Genomic DNA, 19186 nt, shown 5'->3' with positions numbered 1-19186 from the left:
GTCTGCCTATCAATCTCTGATATGAACTGATATCTACAAGTGGATCGTCTGTTAACTGGTCTTTGCAGTGATCATCATATTCTCTGGTTGTCAGCTTTGTATTAGTGTCTAGTGGAGTAGCTATGGGTCTAGCAACACTTAAACCAAGTTCTGATATAAGCTCTAGAGCATATTTCCTTTGATGCATTAGTATTCCTTGTTTAGATCTTGCAAACTCAATGCCTCAGAAATACTTTAGCTCACCCAGATCTTTCATTTTAAACACCTGATGTAAGTTGTTTTTTGTTTCTTCAATCAATTTTAAACTATCACTTGTTATCAACATATCATCAACATATACCAAAACCATAGTTGTACCCTCTGAAGTCTTCTTTATAAATAAAGAGTGATCAAACTGACTTTGTTTAAAGTCAGATTTTATTAGAGCTTCAGTTAGCTTTGCATTCCATTGTCTTGGAGCTTGTTTTAAACCATACAAGGATTTGATGAGCCTGCATACTTTCTCCCCTGGCTATTAAATACTTGTGGTAGCTCCATGTAGATTTCATCATGTAAATCCCCTTGAAGAAATGGATTATACACATCCATTTGGTGTATAAGCCATTTTTCTCTTGCTGCAATTGCAAGGACTGTTCTTACAGTCTTCATCTTAATTACTGGAGAAAAAGTTTCTTGATAATCAATTCCTTCTTTTTGGCTGTACCCTTTTGCTACTAGCCTAGCTTTAAACCTCTCAATTTCACCTGAGGCCTTATACTTTACTTTATAAATCCACTTACACCCTATTGGTGTTTTTCCTTCAGGCAAGGAGACTATATCCCATGTATGATTATTCTATAATGCATCTATTTCCGCTTTCATAGTCTCTATCCATCTAGGATCTTTTATTGCTTCTGCATAAGTTGTAGGCTCAATAACATTTGAGGAGGTAGCAATAAAGGCTCTATATGATGAAGACAAACCTTCATAACTGATGTAGTTTGAAATAGGATATGGAACTTCTTGATGGATATTGAGTGACACAAAATCACTTAACCATATAGGTGGTCTTTTCTCTCTGTCAGATCTACTGTGAACTACTGGATTTGTGTTCTGTATAAAACTTGTAGTTGTTATTCCAGTTCTCCCAGAGTCTCTATTTTGAGGTTCTTGATATACATTGTCTATGACTTGATTCTCACTAGAGTTACTTTGTATAGGTTCAGGGATATGGCCAAGTTCTATTCCCACAATATTACTTGAAGGTTGAAATGCTGTTTGATCAAGCATATGAAAATGATCAGGAATTGACAATTGAAGGTCATGTAACTGAGAATTTGAAGTGGGAAATATAGGAGTTGAATAGTCTTCTTTCCTTTTGAAAGGGAAGACATCTTCTCTGAAAACTACATCTCTATTAACAAAGAACACCCTATCCTGTAGGTCATACAATAGATATCCTTTTTGAGTTTCAGCATATCCCATATGAACTGCATTCTTGGTTCTTGATGAAAGTTTGTCATTTTGATGAACAATCTTAGCATAACATAGACAACCTAGTACTCTTAAGTGAGTATAGGAAGGAGATTTCTGATATAGCTTTTCATAGGGAGTCTTATTATTGATGACAGTACTTTGAAGCCTGTTTATTAAATAAACAACTGCAGTTACACAGTGACCCCAAAATCTTATAGGTATTTCAGCTTGAAAACTAATTGCCCTGGTGACTTCTAAGATGTGTCTGTGCTTTCTTTCAGCAACTCCATTTTGCTGATGAGTGTAAGCACATGAAGTTTGATGAACAATTCCATACTTCTTAGACATTTAATTGCATACTGAGTTTATAAACTCAGTACCATTATCAGTTCTGATAGTTCTAACAATTTTGTCAAACTGAGTTTTAACTAGAACCGAAAATTGTTGTAACACAACACACACTTCTGACTTTTGTTTAAGCAGAAACACCCAAGTCATTCTTGAAAAATCATCCACCACAGTTAGAAAGTACTTATTACCATAATATGTAGGAGTCTTGTATGGTCCCCATAAATCCATATGAACTAGATCAAACTTGCTTAAAGATTTAATGCTACTGATAGGAAATGGTAACCTTGATTGTTTAGCACAAGGACAGACTACACATTGCTTTACTGTATCAACTATAAGATCAGTTTTGCTATGAATTAATCTTTTGAGAACTGTAGATGAAGCATGACCAAACCTCTTGTGCCACAGATCCACTTCCTTTGTTGGAGTAGAATTATTCTGGTCACTTTCCTTTATTCCAGCTGTTACTGCTAGGGATGTTCCAATCTTTTGTCTTTCTAGTATGTATAGTCCATCATCCTCCCTACCAATTGCCCTCACCTTCCCGCTGAAAAGTTCCCGAAATACACAGAAATCAGGAAAGAAGGCTGCTGAGCACTGCAATTCCTTTGTCAGTTTAGAAACTGATAATAAATTGAATTTGAATGATGGAACATAAAACACATTAGTAATTGTATTTCCTTCTGATATGGTGCTAGCCCCTGTGTGTGTCACATATGAAAGATCTCCATTTGGCATGAAAAATTTCTTTGGTTTTTCAGATTCAATTACAGTAGACTCATTTAGCATATTCAGATCTGCCACCATGTGGTTTGTGGCTCCTGTATCTATTGTCCATTCTTGTAAATTGTTGGAGACTATCAAAGCACAACTAATACCTGCTGTATTGGCTGCAGGAGTTGAGACTGTGCTTGAGACTTGACTGGTTCCAGACTTGTTGAGAAGCTGAAGTATTTGATCATATTGCTCTCTTGAGAATGTGCATCCTGCCATTTGATTCAATTGATTGAAATTGAGTTCATTCACAGGCCCTTTGTCCTCAGAACTCTGACTTATATTCATATTAACATTTTTTAAAGGACCTTTAGCTTCCTTGTAACCACTATATGTTTGTTGCATCAAATTGTTAGTCATAACATTGTATGCAACATTGTTTCCAGTTCCTCTTTTCTTTTTTGGTCTGTAATCAGGAGGATAACCCACAATTTTATAACAGTTTTCTTTGCTATGTCCTTTGAGTTTACAAAAATCACACTGAATATTGTAATTTTTCTTGAATCTTTGATTTCCTGTGGACCTTAAGTACATGACTGCATCAAAGCTTCCTGACATCATTGCAGGATTAGCACCTAAAATTCCTGTGGCATTGGTTATTGACTTCTGACCTTCATCACTAACTATCATAGCATAGGCTTGATTAACTGTAGGAACTGGACTTCTCATCAGAATCTGACTCCTTGCTTGGGCATACGAGTCATCAAGTCCCATTAAAAACTGATACAGCTTAAGTTTTTAAAGATATACCACAAACTCCTTAGATTTAGGGCAATCACAACCTGGTGCAGGCACCAAGGCTTCAAATTCTTCCCACATATCTTTCAATTTTGAGAAGTAGACTGAAACAGACGTAGTACCTTGAGACAATGTTGCAATTTCTTTATGCAGATTAAACGACCTTGAATCATCTACCTTATTAAACCTTTCAGACAAATCTTCCCAAACTACTTGGGCACAAGAAGCATACATACTTCCTCCTAGAAGATTTTTAGACACAGAATTCATAATCCATGAGAGTATAATTGCATTTACCCTCTCCCAATGGTTCCACAGAATTTCTGGAAATTTTTCCTTCTTGCATGAACCATCAATCAGACCTAACTTATTTCTTCCTAGTAAGGCAACACGCATAGATCGATTCCAGATCGAGTAATTTTCAATACCTGTGAGTTGAAACGAAATGATCTGAATGCCGCTCACATCAGCTGGAGACAAGAACAGAGGATGATTGTAGTCTACTCCAACTGGTTGATTACCAGTTCCAGTCATTGGATTTCCAACTCCAGATTTCAACGGATCCCTTGCATGTTGTTGAGATCCAGATCCATTACTTGCATTTTGTTCATTTTCCATTGACAAGATTTCACAAGATTTTGAATTAAATTTTTCAGTAACAACAGAGAATAGAAGGACCGATAATACGAGCTCAGAATTTCAAGCTCTGCCGCTCTGATACCATGAAGTAAATGATGAATTTCAGAGTATGTAATCTGAATTCAAGGAAGAAGATGAAGAATATTTGACTAGAGAGAAGTTAGAGAGAGAATGAGTGGAGAAGAGAGATGAATTCATATCATTCTTATTGATTAAAACAATTACACTTTTACAATATATATATATATATATATATATATATATATATATATATATATATATAGGTAATTAACTAATAATCTGAACTTAACCAACTAATGGACATGACTAACGACCATTGGAGGAGTGAAAAGACTAGATTGCCCTTATACATTAACAGCTATGTTACTCCTTTCTCAACAAAATTTTATGACATATTCAAGATCCTAGATTCTAAAGTATTTTTAGCATATATGAAAAATATACTTTTCTTTTCTTTTAAACTCCGTAACAATCAAATTTCAATATAATATAAAATTAAACGGAGGATGTAATTAATCAATATACTTGTGGGGGTTTACGTCAATTCATTGAATTCTAAGAAGATTACCGTACAGCATTTAACTTTATATCGTAAAAAATTTGGGCCAGCACTAAAATTTTGTGTGTATGATATCTTTTCATAAGCGACTAATATATTGACACGTATAAAATCTGGGAACAAACACCAACCCTAGTTCTGAGGTATCTTATTATAAGTACAGAAGCTAATCCTAAGGTTACTAAAGATTGCAGCTGAGAAAAGGAGATACCGGAAAAGGAAAGTAGGAAACCTAACACACAACTCATATTTCCTTTTTCAGCAGTCTCTATAAATGTGGATTTGATCAACTCGTACTCCGATGTTACAGCACGAAACCCATTTTATTTTCTTGTTTTTTTTATTACTACTTCTACTTTTTATAAACGAGCATATGCAATTTTGTTTTTTAGATGTCACTTAAAAGATGAGAATAAGTTAAACATATCATCAGCGTAATAATTTATAAACCATCAAGTCATTTTTACTTGTTATAGCACCTAATCTATCTAACTTTCTAGATTATAAATCACACATTTTAAAGGACTTACATGTATCCACCTTTAGGTAACTACAATGACAGTATATGTAACTTCTAACTCTTAAAAGATAACTCTAATATTTTCAATATAGGAGTTACACTTATAACTATAATATAATGCAAGATAAATCCATAAAGCTATAAAAAAAGAAAAAAGCAAATAACTAGTACTCAAGGGTATGGCCTATAGTGCTCAATAAAAATGAGACATCAAGTTTAAGGTTCAACGGAGACAAATTATCACTCCCTCTGTCCCAATTTATATATCATACTTTCCTTTTTAGTCTGAACAAAAAGAATGTCATACTTCCTTATTTAGAAATAATTTATCTTAAAACATCATACTACTCCCTCCGTTTCAATTTATGTGAACCCATTTGACTGAGCACGGAGTTTAAGAAAAGAGAGAAGAATTTTGAACTTGTGGTGTCAAATGAGGTACATATATTTTGTGTGGCTATAAATCATTGCATAAAGGTAAATTATTTTCAAATAAGAAAAGTGATAATTCTTTTTTGCTCGGACTAAAAAGAAAATAGGTTCACATAAGCTGAAACAAAGGGAGTATATCTTTAATGAGATATAATAATCTCTATGGCTTATTTTAGACCATAAGTTTTAGAAGACTTTCGCTGAGTCAAACTCTGCCACTTAAATTAGAAGGGAAGGAGTATGTGATTTCTTCATATCTTCCTAAACCTTGACGGCTGAATTACTTGGTACATGTACTGGTGGAAAGTAGCAGATACCCTGTGAAATAGTAGAGTTACGCGCATGCAATCTGGTTAGAACACAACTATCATAGTAGGAAAAACAATTATGTCTCAATGCCAAAACAAGTTTAGGCCGGTTAGATAAATACTTAACCATATCGCTTCATATTACATCAATCATCTAATATTAAACATGGATGGATGTAGTTAAGGACGTATGTGCGGGATCATTCGAATTCGATACTTTTGACTTAAACTCTATATATGTATTAAAAGATCCACTAAATAAGTAAAAACAACAAAATTTGAACATAATACATCAAATGAGTTGTGATAGAATTTCGAACTCAAGCCTTCAAACCCTAGATTTGGCTCTAGAGGTAAATAAGAAAAAAAAAACACAACAACAATAACAACAACAACAACAAAAAATCCAATGTAATCCACAAGTGGGGTCTGGGGAAGTTAGTGTATACGCAGATCTTACCCCTACCTTGTGAAGGTAGAGAGACTATTTCCGATAGACCCTCGGCTTAAGACTGAAACACTCTACCTAAAACAGTATGTTACTTTTTATCTGATACCTATGCTAGTGGGAGGTAGCAGATACCCAATAGAATTAATCGAGATGAAATAAAAGACTCCACTTTTTCTCTAGATATAAATAAGAAAGACTCCACCTTTTTCTCTCTCTCTAGGTAGGGTTTGCAGTTCCCTTCTACATTTTTTTCACAGTTTTGGTTGACCAGTGAGAAGAGAAAGAAGATCAACTATTACCCATATAAGAAAAAGTGGCTGCCAAAAATCAAAATAAAAAAAACAAGGGGTTAAAATGGGTAGGGGAAGAGTGGAGCTGAAGAAGATAGAAAACAAGATTAATAGGCAAGTCACTTTTGCTAAGAGGAGAAATGGACTTCTCAAGAAAGCTTATGAACTCTCTGTCCTTTGTGAAGCTGAAGTTGCTCTCATCATTTTCTCTACCCGTGGCAAGCTTTATGAGTTCTCTAGCACCTCCAAGTACTAATCTTGATCCCTCTTTTTTATATATATAAATGTTTTTTTTGGTGTATTTTTGTGGATCTGATATATTATTTCTCTTTCAATTGTCTGATTTATTTTTTAATAGCTTAAATCAGCTCAAAGCAACCAACTTTCTAGTATAGTTTTTTTTCTTCTATTTTTTATTACATGTGTGGAAAAAATTTTCTTGGATCTTTCTTAAAGCAAAATTAGGTTTTCAGCTGTTCATCTAACTGTTTTGACCCAAAAATGTTTCAATATTCATGTTTATTTGTGTGTTTTTGTGAGATCTGAATACTTTGAGCTATGTCTCTTTTTTTTGTTGACCATAAACTTTTGCTCTCTCAACTGTCTGATTTTCTTTTTTGTATAATGGCTTAAATTAAATCAGCTCAAAGTAATCAAACTTTTTTAATACAAAATTTGTTTTTTTTTTTGGTTTTTTTTATATGTATGGAAAGTAGTTTTTGGATCTTAAACAAATACATATATATAATATTTTTTGGATCATTTGCCAATACAAAATTAGGCTTTCAGCTGGTCATATAACTGTTTCTACCCCAAATATATATTAAAAAGGGGAAGAAAAAGAATATATTGTGAGTAGGAGACACAAATATTTAACTTATGTACACTTAGACTGACAATGTAATTAACAAAAAAAAGTGTGAAGAAATTTTACCCGAGCAGTGTCTTTTGATCTATTTTATCTGTTAATATGTTTTATTTTCTAAGATACTAAATTCCACTTTTTACGAACGTACAGTATAATTTTTTTTTAACACTGCCTGTGTTCATTAACCAAATATGTACACCCACAATCTTATGAATGTACAGTATAATCTTTTTTAACACTGCATGTGTTCTTTAATCAGATATATGTATACCCGGCCACAATCTTTGTGCCTTTTTATTTTCTCCGAAACAAAAGGGTACTTTCTGATCTAGAGATGGGCTTTATTTTTTGTACTTCTCCAAATACATTGGAAAAACCAGATAAAACATTATTCCTCAGTTTTTTCACATCCCTTGATGTATATTTGAAATCTTTTCAAGGATGACAGAACTTTAGATAAGAATATCCTCTTAAATGTATTTATTTTTGTGTCAGTGTAAATTTTCTTTTTGTTCTTTCAACAGTCTGACTTTCTGTTCAATGGCTTGAGGCCACTCAAAAGAATATCAATTTTCTAGTTTAAGGTAACTTTTTCTGTTTTTTATTTTTTTTATTGTTATTTTTTTTTATAATGATTTTTCTAGGAGTTATCCCAATGCAAAATTAGGTTATCACGGGTCATCTAGTGGTTTCTACCCAAAAAAAATTTCCAAAAAGAAACAAACTTCAACCTAGAAGCTGATGGGTGTCTTGTAAACTGAAGTCTCGTTGCAGATTTTTCTCACTTCAGATGTCTTTCATGGATTAGTTTGAGGACTTTGGTCTAATATAGTAAGAGCATGATGTGTGATATAGACCCACCTCGTAAGTTCGAACATAATTATTTCAAAACGCCCATCAACTGACCCTCCTGGAATTTCTCAATTATCAATAAAATGAAAAAATATTCTTTTAAAAGAAACTTTGAGTACGAAATTTAAGGAGAAAAAAAAAAGTGTTTGACACATAATAAAAGTATGCTTCGAATTTTGAGGTCTCTTTTTTTCTTCTTATAATCGAGAAATCCTTGAGAGCTAATTGACACATGGTTTGAAACTCGTGCGTGGATAATAACGTACACACTCCTTTATCTTTCTTTACTTAAATTCTAAGCCTTTATCTGTAACATGATTTAAACTCGTGACGTGCGTTATCTCATGTATCATGAGTTGCACTCTTACCACTCGCTTGATAAAAGATCTAAGGAACTTGAAAACTATATTCATTTAGAACTTGTGGTCTTAAGCATATCATGATATTGTTATAGCTATAAAAATATGTTATTTATATTAAAATGAGAAGTCTAGAATAAAAATATTCTAAAATATTAAATGTGTTATATTTTTAAAACAAACTAAAACTGAACGAGTACCATACAAAATGGAACAAAAAGACTGTCATAACATAATCTCTGTGTTTGCGTGTGTTTTGATCCTTTCGAGATAAAAGGAATAAAGGGCAGTACATGCAAATCTGCAAGAAGAGTTTTATTTTCATGACAATGTGTACCTCCCCAAACACCTTGGAATAAATAAAACATTGTTCCTCAATTTTTTCACTATCTTGTTGTACATGAGGACCATGAGAAAACCTTTTCAAGTATTATAGATTTTTAAATAAAAAAAATTTCTCTCTGTCAGTCAAAATTAGTCTTCAAAATGGGTGTTTTATTTTCCTTTTTTTCTTGTGGGATCTTTGTCACGATCGGGATTTTCCACCCTCGGGAGTCGTGATGGCGTCTACTAGTGAAAGCTAGGCAAGCCAATCAATTGAATTATTTACCTCGTTTCCATTTTTAAATCCGTTAACAGTTATAAACCAACAGTTAATATCAACAAAATTTAATAAGCGGAAGATTTGGATTCCAAGTTTTAATAATACTGCTAATGCCATTCCATAACAAATATGCCCAAGACTGGTGTCACAACTTCACAGATTGTCTAAGATTACTACAAATAAAGGTCTGAAAGAAATAATACAACACTGTCTCTGAAAATACAAGAAAGAAACAGGAATAATAGCTAGAAAGAGACGCCAAGGCCTGCGGACGGCTGCAAGACTACCTCGGGTCGTCTGATGGACCAGAAGTAGCAACCTCAATGTGGTCCAAAATCTACAACACTAGGATCTGCACAAAAGAGTGCAGAGTGTAGTATCAGCACAACCGAGCCCATGTGCTGGTAAGTGCCTAGCCTAACCTCGGCGAAGTAGTGACGAGGCTAGGACCAGGCTACCAAAATAAACCTGTGCAGTTAAATCATATACGACGGAACAATACAAGCAGAAATGTACAGCTAAGGATGGGATGGGGAAACATGCTGCGGGGACATCGAATAATAACAGTAGAACAACAAACAAATATAAAGATCACCACAGTTCAATTGAAGATAGGAAGGGGGATCATGCTGCGGGGTACAACAAGTATCAACAAAAATCCAATAATTAAATGTAGAGAAACCATAACTCAGTTATCAATAAAAACCAGGTTAATCAAAGACAAGTGCACGGCATCACCCTTCGTGCTTTAACACTCTCTCACCAAAACAATACACGGCATCACCCTTCGTGCTTTAACACTCTCTCACCAAAACAATGCACGGCATCACCCTTCGTGCTTTACACTCTTCCTCACCCAATCAACAATCACAAAGCAATTTGGGCAAGGGAATCAATAATATCACAATAAAATCAAGTAACAACAGGAAATCAGTAAGTAAGCGTAAAAAATACCATAACTCAATTACCAGTAAAATCAGGATAATCAAGGACAAGTGCACGACATCACCCTTCGTGCTTTTACTCTCGTCCTTACCATGAAAATCAGTATAATTGGCATGACATCACCCTTCGTGCTTTAACCTCACATAATCACTCATATAAAGGCACGGAATGGTACATCGTGCGGCACGGCATCACCCTTCGTGCTTTTACACTCTTCCTCACCGAAACAATGCACAGCATCACCCTTCGTGCTTTATACTCTTCCTCACCCAAACAACAATCACAAACAATAAGGGCAAGAAAATAAATGAATCACAATAAAATCCCGGCAAGGGAACAATATCAAAACAACAACACCCCGGCAAGGGAACAATATTAAAAGCAACAACATCCCGGCAAGGGATCAATACCATAATCCTCTTCTCTTTTTCACATTTACTTCAAAACTCGATTCACAATTTGAGCCAATGCTCTATAAGGTTGAATTGCTAATTATTCTTTCACAATTCACTTCACAACTTGAGCCAACGCTCCTTAGTGTTCAAATATCACCATTTCTTCCACAAACTTTGCCCAACAATAGAAATCATCACAAAAGGCATGAACAATACAAACAGAGTCATAATAATCATAATATAAGACTCACGGGCATGCTTGACACCAACGTATAGATACTCTTCACCATGCCTATACGTCATACTTAACAAATATCACATAGCAAATAGAACACAACTCCTAATCCTTCAAACTAAGGTTAGACCAAACACTTACCTCGAACTTCCACGACTAACTCAAGCCTCAAACACTGCTTTTCCTTTTGAATTTGGCTCCAAATCAATTGTATCTAGACATAATCGACTTAATAACATCAATAAACGCTAAACAATTCGATTCCAAGGCTTAATTATAGAGTTTCTATCATTCTTTCCAAAAAGCCAAAAATCGGCCCCGGGCCCACATGGTCAAAACCCGAGGTTCGAACCAAAACCCGACTACCCATTCACTTACAAACTCAAATATATAATTTATTTTGAAATCGGACCTCAAATCAAGGTCCAAATCCCCAAAATTTAAAAAACCTATGTTCTACCCAAAACACCCAATTTTCCCCATGAAAATTATTGATTTTGAGTTGAAATCATGTGAAAAGATGTTAAGGATTGAAGAAAACTAGTTATAAACGACTTACAATTGATTTGGAGAAGAAGTTGCCTTTGAAAAATCGCCCTAGAGTGTTTATGTTTTGACAAGATATGAAAAATGGTCAAAAATGCCCTCTAAGTGTGGATTTACAGGTCTCTGATGTCGCAATTGCGACCGGGTTCGCAATTGCGAACCCCTCAGACTGCTAACTTCGCAAATGCGAAAAAAATATGTCGCATTTGCGACCTGGCCAAAAATCCTGTAGCCTTCGGATTTGCGATACAGTGATCGCATTTGCGATCGAGGCCAGCCCAGGCCATCTTCGCATTTGCGACACATTGTTCGCATTTGCGAGCCAGGCTTCGCAATTTGCGAAGCCTGCAGGCCTGATCATACCAGCTGAAAACCTGCAATTTCCTAAGTCCAAATTCCACCCCGTGGCCTATCCAAAACTCACCCGAGCCCTCGGGGCTCCAAACCAAACATGCACGCTAACCCAAAAATATCATACGGACTCGCTCGTGCACTCAAATCACCAAAATAACATCAACAACTATGAATTTAGCATCAAGATCATGAAATCACTTAAGACCATCAAATTTGCTAATTTTCTCAAATAAGGTCCGATTCACGTTATTTCAAGTCCGTTTCTTACCAAATTTCAAACTCAACTTAAATCATGTATAAGACCAGTACCGGGCTCTGGAACCAAGATACGGGCCCGATACTATCAAATTTCAAACACATTTCATTTTCAAAAACTCATGTATTTTTCAGAAAATAATTTTCTTTAAAAATTTATTTCTCGGGTTAGGGACCTCCGAATTCGATTCCGGGCATGCGCTCAAGTCTCATATTTTCTTACGGACCTCCCGGGATCGTCAGAACACGGATCCGGATCCGTTCGCTCAAAATGTTGATCGAAGTCGACTTATATTCATTTTAAAGGCAAAATTTATTATTTTTCACAGATTTTCATATAATGGCTTTACGGCTATGCGCCCGGACTGCGCACGCAAATCGAGGTAAGGTAGAAAGAAGGTTTTTAAGCCTCGGGACACTGAATTTGTTTCTAAAACAAGTGATGACTTTTTGGGTCATCACATCCTCCACCTCTAAAACAACCGTTCATACTCGAACGGATATAAGAAGGAAGTACCTGAGTCGGGGAAAAGATGGGGATAACGGCTTCGCATATCGGACTCGGACTCCCAGGTCGATGCCTCAGCAGGCTGACCTCTCCACTAAACACGAACAGAAGGAAAACTCTTTGATCTCAACTGACGAACCTGCCGGTCTAGAATAGCTACCGGCTCCTCCTCATACGACAAGTCCTTTCGCCGAATGTAAAAAAAAATAATTCGCCAGTATTTCGCCGCTTTTTGGACGTTTAGAAAGAAAAAGAAAAAGAAGAAGATGAAAATCAAAAGTGCAGAACATACCTGTTGAAAATCATAAGAAGTCGTTGCTGCCTGTACTGTTGAAGAAGAAGAAGAACAACTCTAGTTGATGCTTTGAGATTGTTTTAGAAATCAGAAGTAGATGAAGAAGAGAAGAAAAAATCGCTACTGTTGTTGAAGAACAACCCTAGTCTCGCTGCTGTTGAAGAAGTCCAGACAGTGTTTAGAAACTCGTTTTTTAATAAAATAGGGCTTGAGTATTTTAAACAAAGAAGCGGACGCTTCTAATGCTTCTTCTCGCTTCACCGCTTCTCGCTTTTTACAGAGAAGCAGTCGCTTTTTCGTACCAGAGTCGCTTCAAAGACCTGAAGCGCTGCCCTTCACGCTTCGCCTCGCTTCTCGCTTAAAGTGAGGAAGCGAGCGCTTTTTTAATCACCGTTTGAAAGAGAGTCGTTTGGTTTGAAGATAAGTTATACGAGGATTATAATATAGGGATCAGGAATATAAAAATTAGTAATACATGAATTATTTCTCATTGGATATTTGATTTATCGCATTGGATATACAAGTTATCATTTATTCATTTTGTAAGCTAAGACGTAATGAGTTTACAATTATACCCTTGAATGCTTGATCTTCATTGACTTCTAGGAAAAATACATGGCTAATTTTGTCCTTTTGGTGCTTTATCCATGTATGTTATACATGAATAAGTTGTTCATTTATATTGTTGGTGGTATAACTTAATACACTATGAAGTTGTACATGAATCAGTTACAAACTAAACATTAGATAAACTTAATTATACCATGATCATATGCCATATACAGCATATCAAACGATCATAGAAGTCTAAAATTTAATTTTAACCATTTAAACTACATTCTGATCAAATAGCCGTCAAAACTATATAAGAACCTCATCTTTGATTCTTTTCAGTATTACTCTTCTTGTTATTGTTTTTTTCCTTTACTTTGTTGTATAATGATAGTTTGGGTCACTTGGATAATCGTTCAAAGTGAACATGTGGATATTCTTGGTGTCAACCCTACCATTCTTACAATTTTAAGTTTTTTTTCTTCTTTCAAATGTATCAGCACGCTCAAAACCCTTGAAAGGTACCAAAAATGCAGCTATGGCACGTTAGAAGTCAAACAATCTGGCAGAGATGCTAATGAGGTAAATTAAATCCAGAAATCTTGCTACTACACTTTCTCAATTTTTGTTGCTTTCTTGTATTGCTCTTTTGAACAGAAATATACAGAGTTGAACTCTTTATAAATTTGCTATCGAATTCATCTTCCGTTTACAGGAAAAGTTCTATAGGGAGTACTTAAAGCTTAAAGCCAAATATGAGTCCCTGCAGCGATATCAAAGGTAATTTGCATGGATGTTTTAATGGATTTTGTTAAAACATTAATGCTACTTTTAAACTCAGGCTTATTTGCATGGATGTTTTAATGGATTTTGTTGCAACTATAGTCCTACTAAATGTCATCCTTTCACGGATGGTTTAGTTGTTTTTGTGGCGGTAAAAGTCGCTACTAAATAAAAAGTCATTTTCCAATAGCAACACGAGAGTTACCACTGATGATTTAATGGATGTGACTTACTCGCCATTAAAATCTTTCTTCGCAGCGACTTGCCCAAATTCTATTTTGTGGAACTTTTTGTGGTCTATTTGTTTAACTTTTCTAGCATTTCTGTCGCCACAAAATGTGTCGTTTCTGGCAACCCCGGGTGCCGTCACAAATAAGATTAGAAATGGAAGTGATTGCAGTAATCCTATGTTCGTCACTAAAAAATCATCTAGTAACGACTTTAAAGGCCTTTGTAGCGACCATAGTTGCCACGAAAAGGCCGATTTTTTGTAGCACGTGTGGCCTTTTCCGAAGACTGTTTTACATTCTGTCCTGTTAATTCAGCTGGTTTAATTTTTCCGGCACAACAAGCTTTTTCTTTTTTCACACCAATTTAGCACATTGAACTAATAGAGATATTATTTAAACGAAAAAGGTCCAAAAATGCCCTTGTATTGAAAATGGTTCACTATTGCCCTCTGTTAACCTTTCGGACTATAAGTACCCTGAACTTTTTATTTTGGCCCAAATTTCCCCTAAAACTAACTGACCATACTTGGTAAAATTTTGGGCTAGTAAATAGCTATGTGGCACGAGTATGCCCCATAAATATCATGGTATAGCCAGTTTTCACACCGGTCAATGAAAAATAGCCAGCGTTTATCAAGTCAATGAAAAATAGTCACTATTTTGCTGCAACAGGGACCGGTTCAGTATAATATACGGGAGTTCTGGTGCATTTGTGTACGAACTCCAGCATATTATACTGGACCGGTATACTTTGCTAACTCCTGTAAAATTTGCGGGAGACTGGAGCACCAGTGCTCCAAACTCCAGTATATTATACTGGACAATTATACTTGCTGGAACTCCCGTAAAATTTGCGGAAGTTCCAGCATAATTATGCTTGAACTCCCGTAAAATTTGCGGGAGTTCCAGCATAGTTATCCTGGAACTCCCGTAAAATTTACGGGAGTTCAAGCATACTTATGCTGGAACTCCCGTAAAATTTGCGGACGTATTTTTTCGGATTTTGAACAGTGTTTTCGCTCAGATTTAAAGTGGCTAAATTTCGATGACTTTTGAAACTTAGCTATTTTTCAACGACTAGTGGTAAATCTGGCTATTTTTGAATTTCTCCCAGTATGCCACGTTTCATATCAAGGTCAAAACAACAACCCACCCATATGAAAGATATCCCAACCCGCCCGACCCCTTACCCAAAGTAACCCCCGATACATAACTCATTCTACCCAAGACCTGTAGCCCTCCGTTATTTCCTCTTATCGAACTCCCATGAACAAATCGATTTAGGGCGCAGGCTTCACTTGGAAATCAGAAAGGTTAACGGAGGGCAATGATGAACCATATTCAATATATTAGGGGTATTTTTAGCCCTTTTCCGTTATTTAAATAGTGGTTTCAGAAAAGGCCAATTGTGCAAATGCTCCCTTGAATCATGTATTCTTATCTGCTAGCTAACATATTTGACATTTTGTTTGACAGACACCTTCTTGGGGATGAACTGGGCCCTCTAAACATAGATGAGCTTGAGCACCTTGAACTTCAGCTAGATACTTCCCTCAAACATATAAAATCCACCAGGGTAAGCAAACTGTAGATGCATATACTCCATCATTAAAAAAAACAGTTCTCTTTTTTTGATAAATTGATGTGCCTGAATTAGCTTGCACGCACCTTCATTATCCAACGAATATCTGCTACCCCCATCAGGGTAATTTTGCATAGATTGAAAAAAACCATCTAACCTTTTTTCTTCTAACATATATGTTGACATTTTAACCATGGTCTGCAATGTTTTTACCCAGTTCATTGACCACTAAGTAACATCTTTAATTGGGTGCAAGAAAAAATAATGTTTGGTATTGTGTTATGCTATGTATAAAACATAAATGACCAACTTTACATTATATTTGTTTTTGTCCAGAAACCACTCGCGACCCACTAATCTAGATTTCCGCCATAGAATAAACCAAAAGAATAACTTTGAAATGACCCTAAACTATTGAAAAATATTTAAAAAAACTGAAAAAAATATTTTTTTGTAAAAACTAAATTGTTTTTTGTGAAAACTGGAAAAAAGAAGAAGACTTTACTAAATTAGTGGACTACTGGTGTATTAGTTTGAAAAAACAAAAATATTTCAGAAATATTTTTTTTAAGTTTTACAAAAGAATAATAATTATTTTTAATTCAGCATTGACCTAACGGTCAAAGGGCATAAGTGAACCAAAAAGGTGGATGGAGGGGTATTTTTAGCCCAATAGGTGAATGAAGGGTATTTTTAAACCTTTTCCGATAATTTAGGGGCATTTTGAACCCTTTTCCGTTAATTTAATTATCCATCTCTTTTGGTGGCTTTCCAGACACAGTTGATGCTTGACCAGCTTACTGATCTTCAAACTAAGGTAACCTACATTTGGTTCCTAATATTCTTGGATAAATTTCACATATTGTTCCTCTATTTATATTTCAATTACAGGAGAAGTTGTGGATTGAAGCAAACAAGGGTCTTGAAAGAAAGGTAGGGTAGACCATACCTAACACTTCGCTCATTCTTGGACTTTATATATTGTAAAATTTTCCCTCATTGTGTTTTATACTTTAAAAGAAAATTTCACTATTGTAACATATACATAAAAGATAACTACATTACTACTGGGTCATTGCTCATAATAAGCGAAATCTTTAACCTCAAAATTAAGGTATACAATCTCTACCAGTAGGTTAATTGCACTAGTAATGTAAACATTGTTCGTGCATATTTTTCCTTTTTTTCTTCGTTTTTCTTATAACAACGACAACAACTACATACCAGTATATTTCCAAAAGTACAGTCTAGGGAAGGTAATATGTATCCAATCCTTACCCCTACCTTGTGAAGGTAGAGTGGCTGTTTCCGAAAGACCCCGGCTCAAGTATTTTTGTATACGCCGCAAATATAAATTATATTCATTTTCTAAATACTTCATTAGTTATATCTTAGATCTAATTTCATATCTTATGGATGGATCCTATAAATCATGTTGCAATGATTAAACTTTTATATATAGCTGGAAGAAATTTATGCTGAAAACAACCTTCAACAATCCTGGGGAGGTGGTGAGCAAAGTGGCGCTTACAGCCAGCAGCATCCTCAAACTCAGGGTTTTTTCCAACCTCTAGAATGCAACTCCACCTTGCAAATAGGGTGAGATTCTAATTTTATTAGTTATTACTCCTAATTGCTATGTTGCGCGAACTCTCCAAAATGTTGCCGCACCCGTGTCGGATTCTCCAAAAATACACTGCTTTGGAGTATCCGACACGCACCCGACGACATCTTCGGAGAGTCCGAGCAACATAGCCTAATTGTACTCCCTCTTTTTCATTTTACGTGAAGATGATTAACTGGATAAGAATTTCAATAACGAAATTTCTATAGCTACAAAATCATGTGATTAACAACGTAAAAATGAGCAGTACTCCAAAGTAAATTATATTTAAATATAAAAGTGTGTCATTGTTTTCTGAACTAGCTGAAAAAGATAGAGTCACGTAAAATGGAAGAGAAGTAGTATTTTCAACTATATGCTGGGACTGATATATATGGGAAATAGGTATGCAAAGCACATTCACTATCTTCCACTAGAATTATTTTGTTGAGAAAAGATCAACAAAATAATGCGTGAAATGGTACTCTATATCCACTAACTTAAAATTCTGGATCTACCTATATCATATATTCCCGACTTCGAATGGGGATAGACTAAGGCTTATTTTCCTTTGATGATAGGTATGATCCAGCAAGTTCAAGCCAAATAACAGGTGTAACCAGTGGCCAGAACATCAGTGGCATAGTCCCAGGTTGGATGCTGTGAATGTACCTTAAAAGCTAATCTTCATGTCATATCATAAGCAAATAAATGCAGTTATTCAGCTATCTGAGAACTGTAACCTCCTTTCTCTTAGTTTCTAATTTTGTGCAAAGCGCTGTGGATACAGTTGCTTAGAGATGTTTTATCAACCATAGCTGATGTAGAACAATTTTATGACACATTTAAAGCACTTTTCCACAATCTTTATACTGTGAGAAAGCTTCAACTTTTAACATATTTAATTTTTGCAAAATAAGTCCGTTTTTGGATGGATTATCATTCTTTTTAGTTTAACTTTTTGTTAATTCATAAAAGATGGGTAAAAATAAATCAATGTTTTTTGTACTCAACTTCGAATACTGAAAGTTTGAAGAAGAAAGAAATGTATGGAGCATTTGTATATGCTAGGCACAAAATGTGCTATAACGACTTTGTTGCAGAATATCGTGGGTTAAGCACACAATCACACACAAAGAAAATATAGAAGAAAAATCAATACAAGGATTTAACGAGGTTCGGCTAAGCCCTCGGGGCAAAAGCAGAGAGAGTTTTCCACTATGAATGAGAAGAAAAGCACAATACAATCTATAGAATCCCCAACTACAACCCCTATATATAGATCCCAAAAGGTCCCAAACCTATAAGAGAAAGGTTTCCCAATTTGACTAGGACAATAGCTTTTCCTTTTCCAAATCTATTAGGACAACGGGTTTTCCTAAACCTATAGGGATTATGGGTTTCCTAAAAATACAAGGAAATAATTCAAGCCACAAAATAACAAATCTTCCCCTTGGCTTGAATTCTCTTCATCTATAGGAACAACGTCTTTCTACCTTGTCCTTGGGCTCTATCCATTGCCGGACACATCAACCAAGTCTAGGCAACGCCTAAACTTGTTAAGAGACTCAACCTCTTCAGCCATAGCACTAATCCGTTGATTTGGTTCTGTACCCGGAATAGCTTCTGGATAGCTATAACACTCAAATGCATCAACGGTCTTTGCAACTGCCAAAGCAAAT

General features: G+C 35.3%; 1 protein-coding gene across 1 annotated transcript; it reads left to right on the top strand.

The window, feature by feature from the left end:
- The first annotated feature begins 6447 nt into the window (after positions 1-6447).
- LOC109208348 (developmental protein SEPALLATA 1-like) lies at positions 6448-18404 on the top strand. Its single transcript, XM_019371452.1, has 8 exons — positions 6448-6787; positions 13807-13888; positions 14022-14086; positions 15796-15895; positions 16677-16718; positions 16793-16834; positions 17364-17500; positions 18086-18404. Exons 1-8 carry the CDS (start codon positions 6603-6605, stop codon positions 18168-18170), a joined length of 738 nt encoding a protein of 245 aa, XP_019226997.1. The 5' UTR covers positions 6448-6602; the 3' UTR covers positions 18171-18404.
- Positions 18405-19186: the final 782 nt, after the last annotated feature.

Source organism: Nicotiana attenuata, unplaced genomic scaffold (assembly GCF_001879085.1).
Source record: "Nicotiana attenuata strain UT unplaced genomic scaffold, NIATTr2, whole genome shotgun sequence".
NCBI lineage: Eukaryota > Viridiplantae > Streptophyta > Magnoliopsida > Solanales > Solanaceae > Nicotiana > Nicotiana attenuata.
This window is presented reverse-complemented; position numbering and strand designations above follow the sequence as displayed.

Excerpts from the sequence above, each read along its gene's own strand:
- LOC109208348 (XM_019371452.1), top strand. The coding sequence starts at position 6,603 with ATGGGTAGGGGAAGAGTGGAGCTGAAGAAGATAGAAAACAAGATTAAT. Across the intron at positions 6,788-13,806 it reads GAGTTCTCTAGCACCTCCAA|CACGCTCAAAACCCTTGAAA; the intron begins GTACTAATCTTG and ends CAAATGTATCAG. Across the intron at positions 16,719-16,792 it reads TTACTGATCTTCAAACTAAG|GAGAAGTTGTGGATTGAAGC; the intron begins GTAACCTACATT and ends TTTCAATTACAG.